General features: G+C 59.0%; 1 protein-coding gene across 28 annotated transcripts in view; it reads left to right on the forward strand.

Moving 5' to 3' along the window:
- CACNA1G (calcium voltage-gated channel subunit alpha1 G) overlaps positions 1–22,628 on the forward strand; it is a 62,264-nt gene that overhangs the window by 15,981 nt on the left and 23,655 nt on the right. For 20 of the 28 annotated variants that reach the window (XM_024743746.1, XM_024743814.1, XM_024743754.1 and 17 more), the window contains exons 9-19: positions 227–603; positions 12,850–13,001; positions 13,801–13,986; positions 14,084–14,198; positions 14,279–14,434; positions 17,270–17,338; positions 18,801–18,885; positions 18,969–19,162; positions 19,967–20,398; positions 21,292–21,392; positions 21,615–21,738. In XM_024743746.1, coding sequence (XP_024599514.1) covers positions 227–603; positions 12,850–13,001; positions 13,801–13,986; positions 14,084–14,198; positions 14,279–14,434; positions 17,270–17,338; positions 18,801–18,885; positions 18,969–19,162; positions 19,967–20,398; positions 21,292–21,392; positions 21,615–21,738 — 1,991 coding nt within the window. The remainder of the gene's footprint in view (positions 1–226; positions 604–12,849; positions 13,002–13,800; positions 13,987–14,083; positions 14,199–14,278; positions 14,435–17,269; positions 17,339–18,800; positions 18,886–18,968; positions 19,163–19,966; positions 20,399–21,291; positions 21,393–21,614; positions 21,739–22,628) is intronic. The other 8 variants (XM_024743762.1, XM_024743804.1, XM_024743888.1 and 5 more) reach the window with 1 other exon arrangement.

The following is a 22,628-nucleotide window of genomic DNA, read 5'->3' on the forward strand; positions in this document are numbered from 1 at the left end:
ACAACCAGCAGTGACTGTCAGTGGGATGCTATTGGCATTTGGGGGCATTCTCTTACTCAGGATTGCCCACGTTGCAAGTCATTCAGCACCCCTGCCCACCAAGTGCCTAGCACCCCCATCACTGAAAGAATCCCAAACTCCCCTACTCATTTTATACACACTCTGAGGGAAGGGTGACCCCAAGTTGGAAACCCTGGAGTCTCTAACCTCTACTCTCCTGTCCTAGGCGCCTGCCAAAGCTCTTGCAAGATCTCCAGCCCTTGCTTGAAGGCAGACAGTGGAGCCTGTGGCCCAGACAGCTGTCCCTACTGTGTCCGGACTGGGGCAGGGGAGGTGGAGCTCGCCGGCCACGAGATGCCTGACTCAGACAGCGAGGCAGTTTATGAGTTCACACAGGACGCCCAGCACGGTGACCGCCAGAATCCCCACAGCTGGCGTCGACGGAGCCTGGGGCTGGACGTGGAGCCCAACTCCGTGCTGGCCTTCTGGAGGCTGGTCTGTGACACCTTTCGGAAGATTGTGGACAGCAAGTACTTTGGTCGGGGAATCATGATTGCTATCCTGGTCAACACACTCAGCATGGGCATTGAATACCACGAGCAGGTAGGGACACGGGCAAGGGCACGGTCCCTGGGCTGGGGACCCTCTGCCTTCCTCCCCTCCCACCCCGTGTTCGGTCTCCTCTCCATGCTGCTAGCTTGCATGGCAGGGAGGAGGACAGGAGGGAGATGCACCAATGTGGGGGTCTCTTTGGAGCGTGAAAGCCAGTGAATGTCATACAGTCTCTGAGTGTGGAGGTTGCCCAGGGCAGGGGCAGGGTCTGAGCTGGGTGTGTTTCGTCTGGGAAGGCTTCTGAGAGGAGGTGGGGTTTAAAGGATTTAAATGAGTGATGAGCATCAGATGGGGGCAAGGCCTTTTTGGAGGGACAAGTCACACACAGGGGGTGGGCTGGGCCCCCGGGCATTCACCGGACTCAGTAATTAGGGGTGTGATTGACTGGAGGCAGCAGGGGCTGTGCAGGTGGAGGCGAGGAGTGGAGGGCTGGAGCCTGCCCCTGGGCGGGGTAGGGAGGGAGGCCATCTGCTCTTGGCCTCTGTTCTGGGAGCCGTGCTGTGAACGGGGAGGGCGGCTCTGGGTGGAAGAGAGCTCCCAGCATGGTGAGGGGACTTGAAACCATTGCGCTTGAGGAATCGTTCTAAGAACCTGGATGTTTAGTCAGGAGAAGAGGAGGCTCAGCAGGGACAGGCGAGCTGTCTTCAAATATTTGAAGGGCTGTCATGTGGAAGAGGAAGCAGGCTTGTTTTGCGGAGCTGACGGCTGCAGGCAATGGGATCTGGGCTGAGGGGGAGGAGGCTGTCTTCTCTCGCAGAGCTGTGCAAGAACAGAAGGGGTGGCCTGGGGAACCCCACCGACCCCACTCCCACACTGGAGGTGGGAGCAGGTACCACGGGGCCTCACAACCGGCTATGGCTTCATCCCCCACAGGAATCCTTTCAGAAGGCAGCCCTTCCCCCCAGTTTGGCCTTCCAGGTCCCCCCCTTGTCAGATTCTTAGGAAACGAGGGAGGCCAGCAGGCAGGTGCTGCGGTTCACAGGCCCTTCTGTGCTCTTCTGCCCTGGTTGTTCTCACTGTCCTGGGGCTCAGGGAGGGTCGGGGCTGCCAGACCTTCCCTGGTGCCGACCGAAGCCAGGTACTGCCCCAACCTAATGGGTACAGGCACGTGGAGCCAGAGGGTGTGGAGTGGGCGCGTACTACGCACCGGTGTGGCAGGGGTGGGGCAACCATGGGGCAGGTCCTGGGCTCCGCTGGGCGTGGCCACGGGGCAGTGCCGGGAGTGGGTCTGGGTCGAGGCTGGGTATCCTAGGTCCAAGCCCGGCTGGAGCAAACGTGCGATGTTCACTTTTCAGGGGGTTCTGAATTCCCTTACCGTCCACCCCACTCAGCTCCTACCCCAATTGCCCTGTCCAGCCGGGTGCACCCCAGCCCCTCCCACATCGCCATCAACCATGTTGACGCCCCTTCCTTTTGCCTCAGTGACCCCCACCCAGCCGGCTATACCCTGTTCCTTTCCTATGGAGGTGAGGTGGAGGCGGGGCAGGACACCGGCTGCAGGGTCAGCAGGTGGGGAGTACGGCACTCTGGTGGGCGTGTTGTGTCTGGGCGCATGGCGCGTGGGTGTGTGTGGCTCACGCCTGCTCAGCCAGCCTCCTGGGGAGAGGTGCTCTGCTCTGTCAGGCTGGTTGTGGCGGCATTTTCTACTGCCGCAATCCAGGTGGCGGCAGCTCCTAAGCTCCCATTACGCCAGCTCCCGAGCCTGAATCTCAGCCTCCTCTCCCTTACCCCAGTTCTGGCCGTGGTCAGATGCCCCTCCCCCCCGGGGGCACCTCCTCAGCTGCTGGTGGAGGCTTTGACTGTGCTGGAAAGAAGCTGAGTCACAGAGACTGAGGGCCGATGAAGCTGCAGCAAGAGGGCTTTCAGTCAGACATCAGGAAGGACACCCCCTTGGGGAAGAAGTAATAGCAACCAGTCACGGTGCCTGCAACATCTCCTTATCCAAGTTCCTGAGGAAAGCGGGGGACAGCCTCCCAAGTCCTCAGCAGCAGGGAGTCCCCACTCAGTGGTGGCACAGTGTCTGCCCCAGGGAGGAGTTTGTCCCAATACCTGGTTGCCGGGGGCCCCATAGGGGTGAGTGAGAGTCACCAGCAGGCCGGGCAGAGGACTGACTGCGGCCCCGACAGGCTCAGGGGCTGGGAGCGGTAGAAAATCCCAGAAGCAGCCGTGGCCCTGTGCTTGCAGGCACTGCGGCATGAATGTCCCGCCATCTGGGTCCCTGAGCCTGAGCAGGCTGAGGGGAGCAGGGAAGGATGCAAGGAGACATGGAGGCCGAAAGACAGAGACACAGAGGAGGATATGGATACACAGAGGGACACAGAAAGAGAAAGGGAGGGAGAGACAGAGATAGGGAGATGGGGGCACAGAGAGCAAGATGGAGACCCAGGGGGAGAGAGATAAAAAGACAGGAAGGCAGAGACAAGAAGGTCAGAGATATAGAGAGGGAGACAGAGACTCACGGGGAGGAGACAGAGACAGGTGGAGGCACAGAGATGTAGGGGTGACACAGACAGATACAGAGAGGGAGCCAAAGACAGACCAAGACCCTGATGGAAACAAGGATAGACGGAGCAGGGACCAGGAGACAGAGGCTCCAATGGAGCCTCAGATGAAGGAGAGGAGGAGCCAGCTGAGCAAGAGAGCTGAGAGACACAGCAAGGAAGAGCGTCTGCAGATGCTCAGAGGCGAGGACCAGAGGCTCATGGCTTCCTGCAGTGCTCTTCATGAGGCAGTTGTATCCATCGATCTTGGTGTTGGACTGTTAGACTGTTGGACACTGGAGAGGGTGTTGCTGGTGCTTCCCTGGGGGAGGAGCCCAGCCCGTTGCTGGTGCCCTTTCCAGACCTGTCCTCTCCCACTGTCACCTATCTTACCCATCATTTGGTTTCCCTATCTAGAACAGGAAAACCTGCTGCTCTCTACCAACCTCTTGACCAAGGTAGCACCCATTTTGTCATACCCCACGCTACCCGAGGTGGGCCCCATGCTGTCCACACTCTCCTGCTTTTCCCACCCCTTAACCCACCAGCTGGCGGAGAAGTGGCAGGGCTAGTTTGTGCAGAGAGACTGGTGAGGAGGACAAAGACACAGGACTCTGAGGAGGGAGCAAGAATATAACTTCAGATAGGAAGTGTGATCTGATGGAGGGTGGGCTTGTGTGTGCCCCACCCACTAGGGGGCGGTGCCTGGAACAGGGAGCTTGTGAACTATCCATCCATCCATCCATCCATACATTCCACACACATTTTCTGTGCATCAGAGTGGGGCCTAAGCAGTGGCATGCTGGTAAATGTTTAACAACCAGCCCTTTAAAAAGGAAAAATTGTCCTGATTTGTGGTGTTTACAGTATTTGCCAATTTCCATGGTGTAAACGCTTCCACTATGGCTGATTTCCAGCTACCAATGTGATGTCACCGCATGTGGAGTTGGGAAGAGAGGTGCACAGCCAGACGCTCCAGTACAACACTGGGCCGGGGCACTCTGTCCTTCCTCTCAAAGACCTCACCGACAAGTAAACGTCACACTAACTTGATGTAATACGTGCTTGGAAAGGATGCACAGAGGAGTAACCCATGACCCAGACTGGGGAAAGGATTCAAGGAGGGCTTCGGTAGGACGTGACCTAAGAGCTGAGTTTGAATGGAGATTGGGAAGTAGCTAGTGAAGGGTGGAGGGTAGGGCACGGCATGGGGGAGGGCCAGAGGCACCAGACACAAAAAATGAAGAGATTTATAAGGAGTTCAGAATGAATAGGGCACTGGGTGGGGGCTGGGATGGGCAAGTAACAAGAGATGAGTTTGGAAAAAAACTCAGAGCTAGGTCCTGAGAGGCATAGGAAGGAGTTCGGATTTATTTTATCCTGAAGGTGACAGGTTCCCAAAAAAGGTTTTAAGCAGGTCGATGATATGTGTTTCTGTTCTATGAAAAGGCCTCCGGAAGCCACGTGGGGAGTAGAAGGGAGAGGGAGACAGGAGGCAGGGAGGCCCACCAGAGGGCTACTGCAGTGGTCTGGCCGGTTCATACATCTCTGTCCCTGGAGACAGAGAGAAGAGTGCGGGGGAGAGCTGGCAGGTAGCTGAATCTGTAGACCTCAACACCAGTTGGATATCTGTGGGGACGAGGCGGCGAGGATGACACCCAGGTTTCTGCTTCAGGGGCAAGCACTGGGGCTTGTGCAGAGTTGGGCTGGAGGGCATTGCGCACAAGGTGCCCGTGGGACATCCAGCGTGCTGTTGGAGCACAGAAGAGAGGCTGTCTCCTGGAACCTGTCCCTGCCTGAGTATGCGTGGGGGCGAGGCCCCTCCAGGGGAACGGGGTCTTAAGGACACAGGAGCTTCCTAATCACCCCCTTCCTGGTTTGGGGCTGCTGAGGGCAGGGGCCAACCTCATATTCTAGAAGAGGGACAACAGCATGTGGGGAGGTGGGGAGGGCACACAGCCCAGTGGTCTCCTGGCCTGCAGAGGAGAGAGAGGGAAGGTCCAGAATACACAGCCTTTCAGGCCAGGGGAGGACAGGGCAGGTGATGATTCTGCTTGTTTCCCCATCCTGTCACTCTAGATACACGTCCAGGGAGGGTTTCTATTTATAAGTGAGTGAAGTCAGCTGTTCAGGGCAAGGGAAGCTGGGGGTGGGGTGGGGTGGGGGAGAGTCCAGATGTGGTAGGTCTTAACTTTGAGGGGATTCACAGGCTCCTTCTGGATTCTGCTGAAAGCTGGGACCCTTTTCCCAGAAGATAGACACAGGCATGGATATACCCCAGTGTGGCCTTCGAGGACAGGGGTTTACAGACACCCGTCCTATTCCTTGGGCCTCCTGGGAGTCCTTGGCCTCCAGGCAGAGGAGCTGGGGCTGAGGGCCAAGCAAGACCTGGGGGGATGATCTTTCACAGTTGCCCTGGTCCCAGACTTTCAAAGTTTCTCCAGAGGTGGGAGGGAGAGGGGTGCTGTTTTGGAGATGGCCAGCAAAAGGGGTGCTCACATTCCTCCAGGTGTCATCTGGCTCTAAGACTCCCCCAATTCAGCAAACGTGGGGAGCACCTCCTGTGCACAGCACGTTAGAATAGAATAATGGAATGGGGGCGGGGGCGGTGCCAGGAGCACCCAAGAAACCTAGGTTCCAGCAGAAAAGTCATTCTGCTTCACGGATGATTATGCCAGATGCCATAAGGGAGACTTCCGGGGACAGAGGACAGATGCCTACACCCAGATGGGGGATTTCGGAGGGCTTCCTGAAGGAGGTGGCTTTTAAGGGTGGTCTTGAAAGATAAGTGGGATTGGTAGCTGAGGCCAGGAGCAGAGGGTTCCGGTGGAGGGACTGCGGGGGATTCTGGCCGCCTGGCCTGGGAATGCACAGGGAGACATAGGATGTTCTGAAGGACCGTCGTGTTGCCTCCCCCACCCCAGCCCGAGTTGTCTGAGCAGCAGTGAAGTGAGTCCAGCAGTGCTGTGGAAGCTGGAGCTTCCAGTTAGGTGTGGGCTGGTTTGGGGGAGGGACCCGGAGGCTATTTCTATCGTTCAGATCAGAGGCAATGAGGGCCCCCAGTATGGCGGAGGGGGAAAAGGACGAGCGGGAGGGGGCACAGCCATTCCATCGCCAAGGTCTGTGGGCCCAGGCACCTGCTGCTAGAGGGATGAAGGGCAGGCATAAATCCTAGATAACTCCTAGGTTCCAAAACTGAATCCTGGAGAGGGATGGAGCTGGGAGGTCGGGAAAGGAGCAGGTTTGGGAGAGGAGGTGAGAGGGTTTGTTCTGGACTTGAGCTGGCCCTGGGCCATCCTGGGAAGGCTGTCAGACAGGTTGGTTCTCTGGGTGAGGAACCAAGGCTTGGAAGGAGATCGTTTTGCATTGTCCACACCCCAGTGACATCTGGAGAGGTGGGAGATGGAGGGTGTGGGAGACCAGGGGGGATGTGGGTTCTGCTGAACTCAGGAATGTTGGCCTGAGGGCAGAAAGGCAGCGGGAGAGGGAGAAGAGCCCTAAGAGGGCAGGAGGTGGCCCGCACAGGGTCAGGGAAGCAGAGGGAGGTAGTCATCAGGCAGGAGGGGCTTGCAGCAGGCTCAGGTCCTGCCCAGGCATCCGGAAGAGGAGGGCTGGGAAGAGGGTTCTTGGAGAGAGCTGGAGTGGTGGGGCCTGGGGTTCAGGCGTAAATAGGCCCGGATCCACGCGAAGGTTTCTGCTTTTAGGCAGGGGAAGTGATATTGGAGAAGTGAGGGAAACAGGGACAACTGATGGAATGAAATGGATTTCAGGGGAGCATGGTGAGCGGGTGTGGGGTGGAGGAGGGGCTGGCTGCCTTCCAGGAGGGAGGAGAGATGAGTAGGTTGCAGGACATACAGCTGCCTGGGGGCAGGAAGTGGAGCCCCATGAAGCAGGAGGCCAGGTTGGGAGTGGGGATGGGGGCCAAGGAGAGGGAGAGTGTCTGAGGCAGCTCTTGGGGGTGAAAGATGGAGGTCCAACAATAGAGGAAGATGAATCCCGGCACAGAGCAGCCCTCGGTCCCCCAGCAGGGCATTCTCCTGTCCAGTCAACACAGGTTCCTGACTAGCAGAGCTCAGCAATTCGACAGCTGCAGCAGAGAGGCAGAGGGGGTGGGGACTTACCTGGGCTGGAGCTGGCAAGACAGGAGGAGCCCTCTGAGGTCTGTGGCCTGAGGGCAGCCTTTAAATGGTCCACCACAGCTGGGCCGAGAGACTGTGCAGGCGAGTGAGGGGCAGGGGCCACAGATCCAAAATTTTAAGTCACAGAAGCTTTGGGTCGACTCCGCAGGCTGAGTGAGCACTGTGGGTGCCTTGCACTTACTTGGCTTGTGTGTTTCCTTGGGGTGGCTCTGGGGAGCTGACAGGAGACCACGGGGAGGGGCACTGGAGCACAGTGACACCTAACAATGGGCCCAGCGGGCATGAGGGGCTAGAAGAACGTGCTGAGAGGCGACGTTCCAGGCTAGAGTGCTTCCGGGGGACGGCGAAAAGCAAGGCCTGTAGGATGAGGCCTTTGAGGTCTCCTAGAAACCTCCCGCCGCCCAGGCGTGCCCTGATTTCCCACACCTCCTTGGAGAAGGAGGAGAAGGGGGTAGGCCCCACTGACCCAGTGACACTCACCTCATCGCGGCGGCCCACCTGCACCACCTCTCCTGGGTGTGGAATCAGCAGGCAGGACTGTCAAAGGCAGAGGTGAGGGGAGCTGAGGAGTCAGAGCTGGGGAGCAGAGATTTCAGGGTCCGTGGAACAGGTGGCAGCTGAGGAGATGGGGGGCGAAGGTGGAGCTTGGCAGGGTTGGGGTGACTCATACAGGCCTCCCCTCAGGTCTGGTCTGGCTTGTCCCCGCCTTGCACCTTCCCTGCGAAAGGCACATCCCTGTCTGCCAGAGCTGGCTCTCAGGCCTCGCGCCTGGACCGCTGCAGTATCCCCTAATCGGTCTCCATCCCTTTGTCTCTCCGAGCCATCCGCACACTGCCGCTACTGCAACAGGTTAATCTTAATACACTGCTCTGCACATCTCCCCGCTCCCCCCAGAAGCCTCAACGGCGGCATCGTGGGCAGAGGCGAGTCCAGCCTGAGTCAAGTCGTGGAGCCGAGTCAAAGCCATTCTGGCTGGGCCCCACCTACCTGGCAGCCTCGCTCCGCAGCGGTCCCTCCCACCCTCTGACCAGGGCAGACACTTGATCCTTGGTCCTGGAGTATGCCCTGCACATTCCTTCCTCTGCTCCTTTGCTCACGCCGCCCTGGCCGGGGATGCCTTCCACGGGAGTTCTCCCCTCCCACTGCCTCCTCCCCACTGGCCCACTGACCTCAGCCGGTCTGAGCTCCTGGGGCCCTTCTGGTGTCTGCCACACGTGGTGCTTAGCTTCGGCCTTGCAGGCACTCTGTCCTGCCACATGTGAGGACTGCTGCCACTGTCAGGGCCCACGGGGCCACCTGAGCAGGACTCTGGCCTGGGTGTTTTCACAGGCTTTAACTCCTATATCTGGCAAGGCAGCCTCGTCACAAGGAGGTGTTACCCTGTTTAACAGAAGAGGCCACTGGGAACCAGCAAGGTTAAAGGACTTGCCTGAGGTCACCCAGGAGCAAAGTCTCCGAGTTGGCAGGCCTCCTGCATTCAGGTTCGACCCCATCTCTTAGCAGTGCTGTGTACACCATGAGCACTTTAAGGGTTAGTGGATGGAGGTGCTCTGGGTTTCAGGGGGGTCCTGGGGCAGCTTACCTGGGGCCCAGTGACTCCAAGCTGACAGGCTAAGGGGAGGGGAAGCGTTGGGAGATGGGAGATGGGAGATTTATAGTTAGCGTCAGCACAGAGAAGAGCCTGGGGCCTCTGGGTGGGAGAAGCTCGGGCTGCCTGGCCTCCGCTGCAGAAGCCCCCACTGGGCCTTGACCTTCGTGAACAGGAGGGAGGATGCAGTCTAGACCAGAGAAGGGACTACCTGGCAGCCTGGTGGGCTTGTGTGAGTCTGTGTGGGCTGTCTGGGTGTGTGGCGGGGGCAGCAACATGGACAGGTGTGGAGGGCCGCACAGATGCACCTTGCTCAGCGCCTTTCTAAGTGAGCGGTGTGACCTCCATCAGGTCACCACACCTCAGAGCCTCAGTTTCCCTGCCGTCAAGGAAGCCCACATCCCTCCCTTGTTTGGTGTGAGCAGGGAGGACATGAACTCCTGGGAGGAAGGTAGTAGCAGTGCAGGGCCCGGGGAGGGCACTAGTAGAAGTTGGCTCCCACCCCGTCCCTTTGCAGCTGCAGTGGCTGTGATCACGGCTCTGGTCCCTGGGGCAACGGTGTTGCTAAGATTGAGTCTCTGTGTCCTCGTCCTGCGTTTGCAGAACATTCCCAGCTTCCAATTTAGTAACTTGGACAGGCCTGGCTGTCTGGGGGAGGAGGACTTTTTTCCCATGGATCATGGGGGATACCGGAGCCTTGGAAGGGAATAGGCATTGCCCCTAAGTGTGTGCAGTGAGGAGAGAGAGGGAAGGCGGGGGTGGGGGAAGGGGGAGCGTGCCAGGCCCTCCTTTCGACCTGCTTCTTGGGTCCCACTGCCTCCTGGAGGCTGGCTGGGCGCGCTGCAGCTCCAGGCTTTGCCGCCACCCCTTTACGAGGGCAGTGACGCGCAGGCCTTGGGGGAGCCCACACCATCCTTCTGATGAGGCTCTTGGTCGGTGCGCTGGCGGGTGAGCGTGTGTGTCTGTGTGTATCTGTGAGCCCTCAGGTACAGACTGTCGTAAGCCCTGTAGACAACGCCAGGAAACGGTGAGAACACCCCTCCTCCACACGCCTGGTAGTAGTTGTACTTTAAGCCTTCACTAATGAAGTAAATACATGATAGCAAAAGCTATAGTGCTTTCACTACTTTATTAATTTTTGTTTCTGGCAGCTTCTTTTTGATGTGTAATTTATATGTCGTAAAATTCACCCATTATACATGCACCTCAGTTATGCTTTCAAACTCATTCTTTGTTCATACGTCTACGTTCATGTGAGATATAAGTTTATATATGTAAGAAGACACATCATATATTCAGTCCATCCCCGTGTCTGGGTTCACAGGCCCCTCACTGCACTCTTGGATCCCGACAGCCTGGTATTATCGGACTCAGAGTAAGGGAGGATTGGGTCCCGCTCCCCGGCTCTCCCTCTGCCCTATGACTTTGTGCCGGTCATGCGCCATCTTATGACCGCTTGTGCTCGTCTGCAGAATGAGGGTGGGGGGGGCTGTTGTGTGGATGGCACGAGGTGAGACACACGTTGAGCCTGGGAACCCACAGAGCGTCGCACCAGTGTGGCCCGTGCTTACCAATCCAATCCGATCTTTATCCAATCCAAGGATGGACAACTGGGCAGCCTGCAGAGTGACAGGGAGGCAGGTTCACTGACCGTGGCTTTCTGAAACGGACTGCACCTGGGAGCGGAAAGTGGGAGATCCACTTAATCAGGAGGAGGGTCTGAGCCCTGGGCTTTTTTTTTTGGCTGCATCAGGTCTTAGTTGCAGAACGCGGAGTCTTCTTTGTGGCGCACGGGCTTCTCGCTAGCTGTGGCGTGCGGGTTTTCTCTCTCTAGTTGTGGCACGCGGGCTCCAGAGTGTGTGGGCTCTGTGGTTTGCGGCACGCAAACTCTCGTTGAGATGCATGAGCTCAGTAGTTGCGGCGGGCGGGCTTAGTTGCCCCGCGGCACGTGGGATCTTAGTTCCCCGACCGGGGATCAAACCTGCGTCCCCCGCATTGGAAGGCGGATTCTTTACCACTGGACCCCCAGGGAAGTCCCTGGGCTCTGGGATTTAATTGTCCTGACCATGGCCCCTTCCCCACCACCTGCACTGTGCTCCCGCTGGAGGGACCGAAGGTCCTGTCTCCCTGTGAACCCTATTTGCTAGGTCAGGTGGCATGCCCCCACTCACAGTCTGAGAGCAGAATCTCACTCAAGATCTGCTGGAGCAACGGGCTCCATGCCACACTGGCCCCCACGACAGCCACGCACTCTCTGGATAGCTGGCTCTCGGCCCTGCGTGCTGACCCCGGCCCTGCTCCCCAGACCTGTCTTTGGAGAGAATCCATCCGTGGGCTGAGAGCTTCTCTCCTTCTAAGCAGCTGTTGAGACCCCAAATGCCCCTCACCCGCTAGTCAATCAGAAGACCCTGCCTTCCAGCTCTACCCCCTCCTACCCAGGCTGGCCACACATATTGGGGCCATTAGGATACATTTGGCGGTGCCCAGGGCCTGGCTCCATGTTTGGGTGACCTACCTGGGCAGCCGGCCAGACGAGGCAGCTGAGTAAACGGGGGGAGGTGTCTGAGGGACTAAGGGCTTCACTTGGTTATTTAATTCAAACTTCTTGAGTAGCTGCTACGGATCTTGGGCTTTTGGGTGGTCAAGACGCCTCATCAGGTGGGCAGTGGGCTCCGCTGAGCCGCTCACATCTCACTCCGCAGCTGCGGCCTGCAGCCTGGCCAGGCCCCTCCCTTTCTCCCCAGACATGGCTCATTCTCTGGCTCGACCCTGTGATGCCCTCCCCTTCCCTCTGCCTGGAGAGACCCCACTCACCCTCAGAGTTCACTGCAAGTGCTGCCTCCCGACTAAGGCTTTCCCAGTGTGTTCCTCCCTCACCTTCTCTCCCCTGGACTCCTGGATTCACTGTCTGGATAATTTCTTTTGGCACCAAAGCATCTAAGGTCTCTTGTGGTTATTCAGCTGTTTTGTGTGTGTACAACTTGTTTCCAGCTAGACTCTGAGCTCCTGGGAGGCAGGGAGCACACCTGGCGTGTTTTTGCCTACCTGCTGGATTTTACAGTACCTGGTGGATTATACAGTAGGTACTTAATGTTAAAAGGGAGGAGGTACTTAATATTCACTGGAATAGCCGATGAAGTAAAGTTTGTCGTTAGTTCTGATGACCTCTCTAGGTTGTATCCTCAGTCCCGATCCCAGACCCTGGGTAGGAGCATAACAGTAATTACCAGAGAGGTTAAGGATCTTGCTGAAGGTCAGTCACACAGTGAGCTGACAGGATAGGCGGAGAATTAACCTGGGTGTCCTAGACTCGGGTAGCAGCTCCAGGTGCCACCTCATCTGTGACAACCCTTCCTGGGGTCTCCCGTCTGCTCATCAGTGTGTTTGTGTGTACATGCTTCTGTGTGCACGCACGCAGGTATTGCGTGTGTATACTTGTCCGTGCGTTTATGTATATGTGTGTGTGCGTGTATGCAGTGTGTGCGTGTCTGGAAGAAAGCAACATCTCAACAGTTGTCCAAGAGAATGCTGCCAAGTCCACAGAGTAATCGTAGAGCCCGTGTGATTTGCATGTCGCTGTGTGACTGTGTATGTGTGTGAGGTCTTGGCAATCACCCTCTGGTACCGGCCAGCACCAGTGCACTGCTGGCCTGGGCCTGCTGAACTGACATGGCAGCACAGGACAGGATGGGTCTCGGAGCACCCGGTAGGAGGTGGGCAGAACCCACAGCATAGGCCTCCCCTGAGCCTGTGGCCCCAGGGTCTGAGACTCAGAGCTGGAAATGGCCAGGGGCTGGGGGCTTTGTGCAGTGGCCACCCCTGAGTGCATCTTCTCACGGACCCTTTGGGGGAGGGTCCTCCCCATCAGTGGAGCATTCAGCACCACTACTCCCCTCTCCCAACACCCCCACTCCCACCCACTGGCTTGCTGTTCCCTCTCCCCCTCTCCACGTGGCCAGGTGTTTGGGAGGACTGGGATGAAGGGCTCAGGGACAAGCCTTGGCTGCTTTATGCCCACCCTGTCCTCCAGCCTGAGGAGCTCACCAATGCCCTGGAAATCAGCAACATCGTCTTCACCAGCCTCTTTGCCCTGGAGATGCTACTGAAGTTGCTCGTGTATGGTCCCTTCGGCTACATCAAGAACCCCTACAACATCTTTGACGGTGTCATTGTTGTCATCAGGTATGACGGCCCCTCTGCTGCTTCTTGCCTGAGGAATGTCCTCGGGGTAGCCTGGGGCGAGGAGCCACACAGCCCGTTCCTCTGGGGTGGAGGGATCTGGAATCAGGCCCCACTGACCCACAGGCTCTACACTCCCCCAGCTGAGGATTCTCCATGCCCCCAACGCTGTGCTCCACCCTCTCCCTAGGCCTCATCTTGCTCACGCGGAACGTGGCCTCCTGTCCGCTTTGGCTGGGCCCCTCTGAAGTCTTTGCTCTCGTTTCCACTCCTTGTCTTCGACCCCATGCAGACCTGGGGTGGGCAAGGACTGGGGAGCTGGCTTTGGAGAGGAGTTGGAGGAGGTGTAAGGCCCAGCCAGCTGTCCCCGCTTACGAAGCGCTTGGAGACTGTCGCAGATGCTGGCAACTTGCTTTAGGGTTTCCGAGACCTTGGGAAAGCGCTCCACTGCCCCCCACATCCCCCAGGCCCTGGGCCAGAAGAACTGCTTTATTGGAATTGGCTTTAGATTTCATTAGAAGAGAACAAAGCAAACATTCCATAATTTGAGGCTGCTGCTTTGGCCGATTGAGGGAGAGGACTGGCCTAGAGGGGAGGGTGGGGAGGGCTGGAGCTGTCACCCCGATCTTCCAGCTCCTGCCTGGAGGCCCGAGGGCCCCTTGCTGCCCGCTTTCTCAGTGCTGGTCAGTCCAGCCCCTCAGGTGCTGCTGGGCCCTCCTAAAGGACGGGGCGGGAGGAGGGTGAGTGTGCAGCGGGCTCGGGCTCAGGCTCAGGCCACCCGCCCCTCGCCCGCCCCTCGCAGCGTGTGGGAGATCGTGGGCCAGCAGGGGGGCGGCCTGTCGGTGCTGCGGACCTTCCGCCTGATGCGGGTGCTGAAGCTGGTGCGCTTCCTGCCGGCGCTGCAGCGGCAGCTCGTGGTGCTCATGAAGACCATGGACAACGTGGCCACCTTCTGCATGCTGCTCATGCTTTTCATCTTCATCTTCAGGTGAGGCAGGTGCGGCGTCCGTGCCAGCGGGATGAGGGCCTGAGGGGCGGGGTTCGCTGGGGCCCTGATCCCCATCCTGTGGCTCCTATGTCTTCAGCATCCTGGGTATGCATCTTTTTGGCTGCAAATTTGCATCTGAGAGGGATGGGGACACGCTGCCGGACCGGAAGAATTTTGACTCCCTGCTCTGGGCCATCGTCACTGTCTTTCAGGTGCCAGGGTAACAGGGCAGGGTGGGCAGGGTGGTGGGGTGCCCCTGGTGAAGGCCCTGACTCCCATCCTCGGCCGGCAGATCCTGACCCAGGAGGACTGGAACAAGGTGCTCTACAACGGAATGGCCTCCACATCTTCCTGGGCTGCTCTTTACTTCATTGCCCTCATGACCTTCGGCAACTACGTGCTCTTCAACCTGCTCGTTGCCATTCTGGTGGAGGGCTTCCAGGCGGAGGTAACCCCCTGCCCTCAGCCGTCCACTTCCAGGAGGAGTCGGCGGCCCCGCCGGAGCTGTGGTGTCCTGGGAGGTTCTGCAGGATGTGCCCCTCAGACTAGGCCGGGGAACTAGGCTAGGAGTGGGAGTTCTGGGTTTCAGGCGGCCCCTCGGCACTCGAGAGACCCGGTGGTTGTCGCGGCAGAGCGTCTCTGGATCCAAGGTTAGCTGCCGAATGGGCTTCCCCCACAAAGCCGGCTAGGTGCTCCCCTAGAGAGCTGGACGGGGTGAGTGCTGGCACACGGTTCAGCTGGATCCCTGAGCACAGGTGCTCTCGGGGACATCTGGAGGGAACCCATCTGAGCCGAGGGGTGGGGGAAGCTTGCAAGCAAGTCATCTGAGCTTTGGCTGAGCTGGTGAAGATGCCACCAGCGCCCGGGCAGGGCTGAGCTGCCCAGGGTGAGAAATGAGCCCAATTAGCTGCCGGCATGACAGAGATGAGCATCCTATTTCCAGCCCAGTCTCCGTCACCTTCGTCACAGGCAGCGTCATCAATTAATATTGATTCACATTGATCTCGCCCTTGCCCTGCCAGGACACGGCCTCTGCCTGAAGGGCTGCACCCCGCTCTGCTCCCTTAGCTCAGCCCCTCTTCCCACCCGAGCCCAAGGCCCAGCCCAGCATCCCAGCGCCTAGCACAGGGCAGGTCGACTCAACCTAGAAATGCTCCAGGTCAGGTGTGGAGAAGCTCTCGGTCCAGTTCTCTCCGGGTGACCCGGATGGAAACTCCCGCTGCGGCCTGGTCTATAAATACCCAGCACACGGTGGAAAAACAAAAATCTATTTTCTGACTCTTTCCCAGCCTTGCGAGGGAAGGCTGTTCCCCCGTGGGCTGGGCTGGGCTGGGCTGGGCTGGTGGGTGCGGGTGTATCTCTCCCACACTGGCCTCCTCCCGTTGTAATTCCGTAGTTACCCATTATCGCATTTCCTCCCCGCTGGGTGGCAGGGAGGGCAGCAGGTCGGGAAGGCAGGCCCTGCCTCGGGTGATGGCTGGGCCTCTTGATGGGAGGGAGGGACACTGGTACTCTCCCTGGGATGGGACATTTATTTGGGGTTTCCCTGGGGCCTGAAGGGTTAAGGGTGCCAACGTGCTTCCACAAGAATCAAGGTCTGTATGGAGACCCACCACTTGGCCACTGCTCTTGGCCTGTGGGAAGAGGAGCTGAGTGGGGACAGGGGTCCTTCAGCCTCGTCCAAACCACAGTTCCCGACAGCTAACGTTCTCGCAGAAAAATTCCTGTGGAACTCTGTGGAAATGGAAAACACCCCAAGCCTATCTCCCGCCCTCGAGTGGCCGTTCAGCCAGCTCGGCAGTCTTGGAAACGCCCAGCACGGGCAGCAGCCCCCCATCACTGGTCCTTCCAGCAGACACCTTGTTAAACCGAGAGCCGCTGAGCCGGCCTGGTTGCTAGGCAGTGGCAAAGGCTGCGTGTGGGAGTGGAGAGCAGCCTGGCCTTTGGGCCTGGCCTGGTCACTCTGGCCCTGCTGGGGGCTTGTGGCTGCCCCAGCGTGAGGGATTGGCCAGGGCCTGGGGCCATACCCTCCTCGACAAGTGCCTGGGAGAGAGTCCCACTCTGGTCATGATGCTTTGGGTCTGGGGTGGGACGGACAAAGGATTTCAGGATCAACCCCCCTTCAAGGGGGTGGGCGGCGGCCGTGGCCCTGAAGTGCCCGTGTGAGGAGCTGGACCAGCTTCTCACTGTCCTGTAAAGCCCTGGGTTGGGGGGGAGGTTGGTCACTCAGTGCCAGCTGCCTGCCCTCAGCGGTACGGAGTTTCAGGGCGCACACATGTGGCTGTGAGGGAGCCCCGCCATCTGGCAGAAGAGGCAGGCTTTTGCTGTTGTGGTGACCTGCTTTTTTACAAACGAGGCCACCTACCTCAGTGGAAGCAGTGGCCACCCCCATTTTGTTGGGCGTCACCAGCAGGGGGCCTCAAGGGTGGCCCCCTGCTGGCCTTGCCACCCTGCCAAGACGTGGGAGGGGGTCGCCTAGAGGACCGGGCCAGCTGGGCTGTTTATACTCTGACTTGCAGGGGGCGGTGCCCTGAATCCCTATATATTTATCATCTGCACACTTAATGAAACGAACAGGCAGCAGGCCCTGTGTGAGGCCGTTCACTGACATCAAACAACATTGTAGCCATCATCCCAGTGTCACTCGTCACACCTCGTCTTGGTAGGAGCATCTGGTTTGGAGTTAGGCGTGAAGAGGCCTGTGCTTGCTCCGGCCCTCTGTCTCCTCCCCCACCTCTGACTTCCACCCACCCCTCCTTCCCACCCTCCCAGCCGGCTGCTTCAGAGCCAGTGAAAGGTGAGCTGGAGATTCGGGTACGAGGCCCAGATGCATCTCTTAGTCTCTGTGTGACTTGGGGCAGTTTTCTTAACTTCTCCTAACCTCAGGTGCTCTCTCTAAGATGGTGCTAGCTGCACCTCCTTCCCACCTGGAGAGGAGGTGAGCCAGTGTTAATGCAGCGGCTGTGTGATGCCTGCCACGCCCCCAGTGAATGATAGCTGGTATTATCAGGATTAATGGAGGGCTCGGTCTCCTTCCCTGCCCTTGTTCCCATCTCTGTGGCCTCTGCCCTCACCCTTCAGGTTCATTCTGGCTCCAGGGCCTGTGGTTGAATTCTGGAAGGCCATACCGTTCCCTCTCTTCTCCTCCCCCACCCCATGTCTCATTTCCCCCGCTGTTGGGTTTGCACCCCTCCTTTTCTTCCTCCTCTTTCAACATTGCTGCTGTTTGAAAGCCCGGCGCCTGTAACCAGCGCCCGTCCCCTGCCTCCCCCTCTCCCTGTAGGAAATCAGCAAACGGGAAGATGCGAGTGGACAGTTAAGCTGTATTCAGCTGCCTGTCGACTCCCAGGGGGTAGGTATGCGATCCTGAGTCGGCATGCCCGCCGTGCCCCATGCCCCCATTCTGCCTCCGTGTCTGTGCTTGTGTTCACGCTCAGCTGCTGTGCAACCTGTGGTGGCCATGGTGGTCCTTGGTGTCGTGAGGTTTGCTTTGATTTTAAGTCCCTTCCCCCTTGAGGACATCTGAGGGGAGGGCCTCCTTGCCTCTGCCCTGTTCACCCGCAAAGGGCGCCAATCCGTCCCACCAGACCAGTGGATGGGCCGGAGAAGGAAGGGACTTAGAATCCTCTGTGTGCACGTGTGTGGTACACCGCATGTGTGTACCTCCACTGCGGTCCCCGAGGAGTCTGGGTCGTTGGGCCTCAGTGAAGTCGGGATCTGTGGCCGCAGACCGTGTGCTCCCCCATCTCTCTCCTCTCCTCCTTGCCTTGAGCCTCTGTTGGAGACCCCACAAGCTGTCTCAGCTCAGAACAAGGCTTTGGAGGATGTGGGGGTGGGTGTGCCTCTTGCCGGAATGTACCAGAATTTAAAATCTACTTCTGTGTCTCTGGCCCCTTGACCACCCAGAAGGTCCAGCAGGTACTCGGGGGCATGCTCCTCCCCTGGCCCCCACACTGAGCCTGTGCCCTGCCGTTTCCTGCACTGGCACCAGAATTCGGGCAAAGCCAGGGCTGCCGTGGGACCCCATGGTGCTGCACATCCCAAGCAGCCCCCTGGAGATCCCACTTGATAATTAAAGGCCTCGTTAGGATGTAAACTGAGTTAATGAAAATGATCCCCTGAGATGCCAATTACGCAATATTTATGTCCTTATCAAAAGTAGCAATCAAGTATTTCTTAATAACTTCTTAAGGAGAAGTGTGTAATTACTGGGGAACCTACTGACCTGCTAAGGAGGAAGAAAAAACTGTCCCAGAGACAGGGAGAGAGGTAAAAATGGGGCCAGGGGAGAAGGTGGGGGCTTGGGGAAGATGGAGGGAAGAAGTAGAGGGACGGAAGTGGCATCCTTGGGCTGAGCTGCTCTGTCTGGGGTCCTTCAGTTTTTCTCTGGGGCCTTGGGTCTGAGGCTCAGGGGAGGGCAGCCATGGAGGGAAGGCAGAGGGCACAAGTGGCCTTCGGAGATGAGGCTCTAGTGACTACTTCACCCAGGTCCCCAGCTCCCTCTGGTCTGTGCCACCTGCCTGCCAGGCTATCCCCTCTCCTCTCAGCCATTCTTGAAGCCAGTCCCAGCCATGATGGTTGTGCTGTGGGTTCTGGGGATAGCCGTGGGCTTCTCTGAGGTATCACGGGCCCTTGAGAGCCCTGGGCTCCAAGCCTGGGTGGTCTGGCCTGAGCCAGTGCATGCCTCGTGCCGTGGTTGCTGGTTCCTTGTGGCCTATATGTGGTGTGTGCGTGTGAAGACAGGGAGACCCCGGTCCACCCTACCAACCCCTGCCCGGCCAGGTTCCTAATGGCCCGCTGCTCTCCCACCCTAGGGAGATGCCACCAAGTCCGAGTCAGAGCCCGATTTCTTCTCGCCCAGCCTGGATGGCGATGGGGACAGGAAGAAGCGCTTGGCCTGTGAGTATCTCTCTGCGGGGGCAGCCCCTGGCTCTAGGCCAGCCTTGAGTGGACTCAGGGTCTCTCCGTCCCTCCCCCTGCAGTGGTGTCTCTGGGAGAGCACCCGGAGCTGCGGAGGAGCCTGTTGCCTCCTCTCATCATCCACACGGCCGCCACACCCATGTCGCTGCCCAAGAGCTCCAGCACTGGCCTGGCCGAGGTTCTGGGCCCCGCGTCCCGCCGCGCCAGCAGCAGTGGGTCGGCCGAACCGGGGGCACCCCACGAGACGAAGTCACCGGTAGGGGGTGCACGTGGGGGCCCGACAGTGGGAGATGTACAGACATCAGGAGGGAAGGGAGGTGGAATGGGCAGAGGCCCAAGGAGACAGCCCCTGAGCCACGGTGTAGACAAGGCCCGGGGGCGTCAGCAGGGCTGGTAATGCAGGCAGACGCAGGAGCCTTGGCCTTGGGGGCAAAAGAGCAGGGTTCTTCTTCTATTTCTTCTGTTCCCCGAGTGTCCTTGGATGAGACTCATTTCCCTCTGTAAAACGGGAGGGAATGCCTCATCTTAGTAATACCTCATCTTAATAATAGCAAACCCCATCCAGTTACTGATTCTGTGCCAGACACTGTTCTAGACATTGCTTATAAGTGTTCTTAATGCACGTGGTCCTCACAGCAACCATCTGGTAGGTACCAATATCATCCCCATTTTTCAGACGGGGACCTGAGTCTCAGATTGCCAAAGTGATCTGTGGGAAGCTCCCCAGTGAGCAGGCAACAGAGCCAGCATTTTAATCCAGGAGGCTGGTGTCAGGGCCCACGCTCTCACTGTGATTTTATACTGCCACTCACCTAAATGAGGAACAGGTGCTAGGGTCATATCGCTTTTACAGATGAGGAACTGAGGCACGCAGAGGGTTAGTGACTTGCCCAAGGTCGCACAGATGGTGTGAGTCCGGGCATCCAGGTCCAGGGCTCCTGCTCATACCTCTGTCCCTGATGTGAGGCCAGAGAGGCTCACAGGAGCCAGGATGCACGTGAAGGGGCGTGGGGCCATGAGGCCCTGGCTGAGACCACTCTCTCCTCCGTTCGGCCCCCAGCCGAGCGCCCGCAGCTCCCCGCACAGTCCCTGGAGCGCAGCGAGCCGCTGGACTAGTAGGCGCTCCAGCCGGAACAGCCTGGGCCGCGCCCCCAGCCTGAAGCGGAGGAGCCCGAGTGGGGAGCGGAGGTCCCTGTTGTCGGGCGACGGCCAGGAGAGCCAGGATGAGCAGGAGAGCTCGGAAGAGGAGCGCGCCAGCCCAGCGGGCAGTGACCGCCGCCGCAGGGGCTCCCTGGAGCGGGAAGCTAAGAGCTCCTTTGACCTGCCGGACACACTGCAGGTGCCCGGGCTGCACCGCACAGCCAGTGGCCGCAGCTCAGCCTCTGAGCACCAGGATTGCAACGGCAAGTCAGCTCCAGGACGCCTGACCCGGGCCCTGCGGCCCGACGATCCCCCACTGGATGGGGACGATGGCGATGACGAGGGCAACTTGGTGAGGCCCCTGTGGGCACAGTGACCTCTCACCCCTGACCTTGAGTGAGGGGAGCTGTGCCTGACCTGGTGCAGGACTGGACGACCCCCTCCCAGTTGTATGGCATTCAGGGAGTTACCATCACGCCCAAAGGATCTCGAGGGATATCATCCCTGAAGCCAGGCTTCAAACAGCCCCTTTCTCCCTCTGCCCGTCCCACCAAGCCCCAGATCCTTGTCATGCCTGGGTCTGCAGCTCTGCATCCTTGGTGGATAAGAATGGCTTCGGGCAGATGTGTATGAATCTTTCATGGCCCTCCCACTGTGACTCAGAAAGACCCATCACTCATCTCTCCAAACTGATACCCTCCTCTGTCCCCCTCTCTCACCTCTACCTCATCACAAGCTTTGATCTCACACCCACTTTTACCCATTCACCCTTTTCCCAACCCCCTCACCACCACCGTTAACCCTGGGGATGGGCCTCAGGGACCTGGGACCCCAGGGTTAGCATGTGAGAAAGGTCCAGTGTCTCCTCATGCCAGGTGTGTCTTCGAACAGGCAGCTGTGATGGGGACAGTGTCTGATAATTGACGTGGCTTCCAAGCCCGCCGGGGAGGGAAGGAGGGAACGCAGGCAGGGGGCTGGGCTGGAGGCAGAGACGGGAAGAGAGGAGAGCCCGGGGGAAGCGAGGGGTTGGGGAGATGAAGGAAGTGAGGCATGCTCAGGGGCTGAGGGGGGGCCTTTGGGGAGATGCTGCGGTGGTTTTAAGAATACAGGAAGAGAAGCCAGGCATAGGGCTGGGCCAGAGTGGAGAGGGTAGACCAGGCGTGAGGGCCACGGGGCCGCTGAGGAACCAGGGATCAGGAACTTGGAGGCCTGGCCCTGCTCACATCCCGGGCCATCCTTCTACAGAGCAAAGGGGAAAGGATGAGAGCGTGGGTCCGGGCCCGGCTCCCTGCCTGCTGCCTGGAGCGAGACTCCTGGTCTGCCTACATCTTCCCTCCTCAGTCAAGGTCAGCAGGAGGGTCCCTGACCTGCACCCCAACCTCTCCTTCTCGTGGGAAATTCTCCTGCATCTCCATCCCAGGGATGCTAGAAGTGTCCCCTGATGTGGGGGAGGATGAGAGCGGGGCCTGGGGATGGGAGGGTCCCAGGGTGGGTAGGGGCAGTGCCCCTTACTGCTGTCCCCCCGTCCTGCTCCCCCTGACTCAGCCTTTGCCTCTGTCCCGGAACAGGTTCCGCCTCCTGTGTCACCGAATCATCACCCACAAGATGTTCGACCATGTGGTCCTCGTCATTATCTTTCTCAACTGCATCACCATCGCCATGGAGCGCCCCAGGATCGACCCCCACAGTGCTGTGAGTCACTGGGGCTGACACAGCGGCTTCGGAGCGCCTGCTTGGCGCCCAGCCCTCCCGGATGAGCGGGTTAGCACCCATGCAGCGAGCCAGGCGGGCAGGGAGGCCCGGAGAGACACGGAGGCAGGGAGCCAGGAATCTCTCTGACTCTGACCCGTGCAACCGACGCCCCAGGATGCCTCCTGTGTCCCCCGCCGGCCTCCGTTTCCCTTCTGTGACACAGCAGCCAGCTGGGGGAGTGGGCCTTTCTCCTCGCCTGCCTGGGGAAAAGTGAGCTTCGTGGCACCGAGCCGTTTGCAGATGGGCTGTTCTCACGCGCCGGGGGTTTGTGAGGCCTGTATGTGAGTCAGTGAGTGTCATGGTGAGGCCAACAGTGAGACTGGCCCTGGCCGGGCTGAGTGGCAGAGGGTCTCCAGGACCTGGTGACTGACGGGGAGGCGTCCTGCCCAATCTGCCCCATTGGCGGTGCCACGTCGGGGAGGGAAGCTGCCCTTCGCTCCTCAGGGTACCGCCAGGTCACAGGCAAGTAGGGTTTCAGGGGCGTTTGGAGGACCACTGGTCACTTCTGCTTGGCTGTGAACCTGCCAGTCCTCCTCGGAAGGAGAGGAGAGGCCATGGGCCGGCGCATCTGGACATACTCCCCCGGGCCTGACCTCTTCAGGATGGGCCCAGCCGGTCCTGGGAGCTGTCTCTCCCCAGCCGGGCATCTCAGCCTGTCGCCCCACAGCGATCCAGGTCCTAGAAGGGTGGGGGGCTCTGCTGCCCCTCCTGGCATCTTTCACCACTAGCTTGGAGGTGGTCTCCGCCCTTCCTTGCTGCCTCGCATACCAATGTTCAGTTTTCGACATTTCTGGGGCTTCTGTTTTCCATTAGGGAGGGGTCCAGCCAGG

The sequence above is a fragment of the Neophocaena asiaeorientalis genome, unplaced genomic scaffold, assembly GCF_003031525.2.
Source record: "Neophocaena asiaeorientalis asiaeorientalis breed wild unplaced genomic scaffold, Neophocaena_asiaeorientalis_V1.1 scaffold1, whole genome shotgun sequence".
In the NCBI taxonomy this organism is placed as follows: domain Eukaryota; kingdom Metazoa; phylum Chordata; class Mammalia; order Artiodactyla; family Phocoenidae; genus Neophocaena; species Neophocaena asiaeorientalis.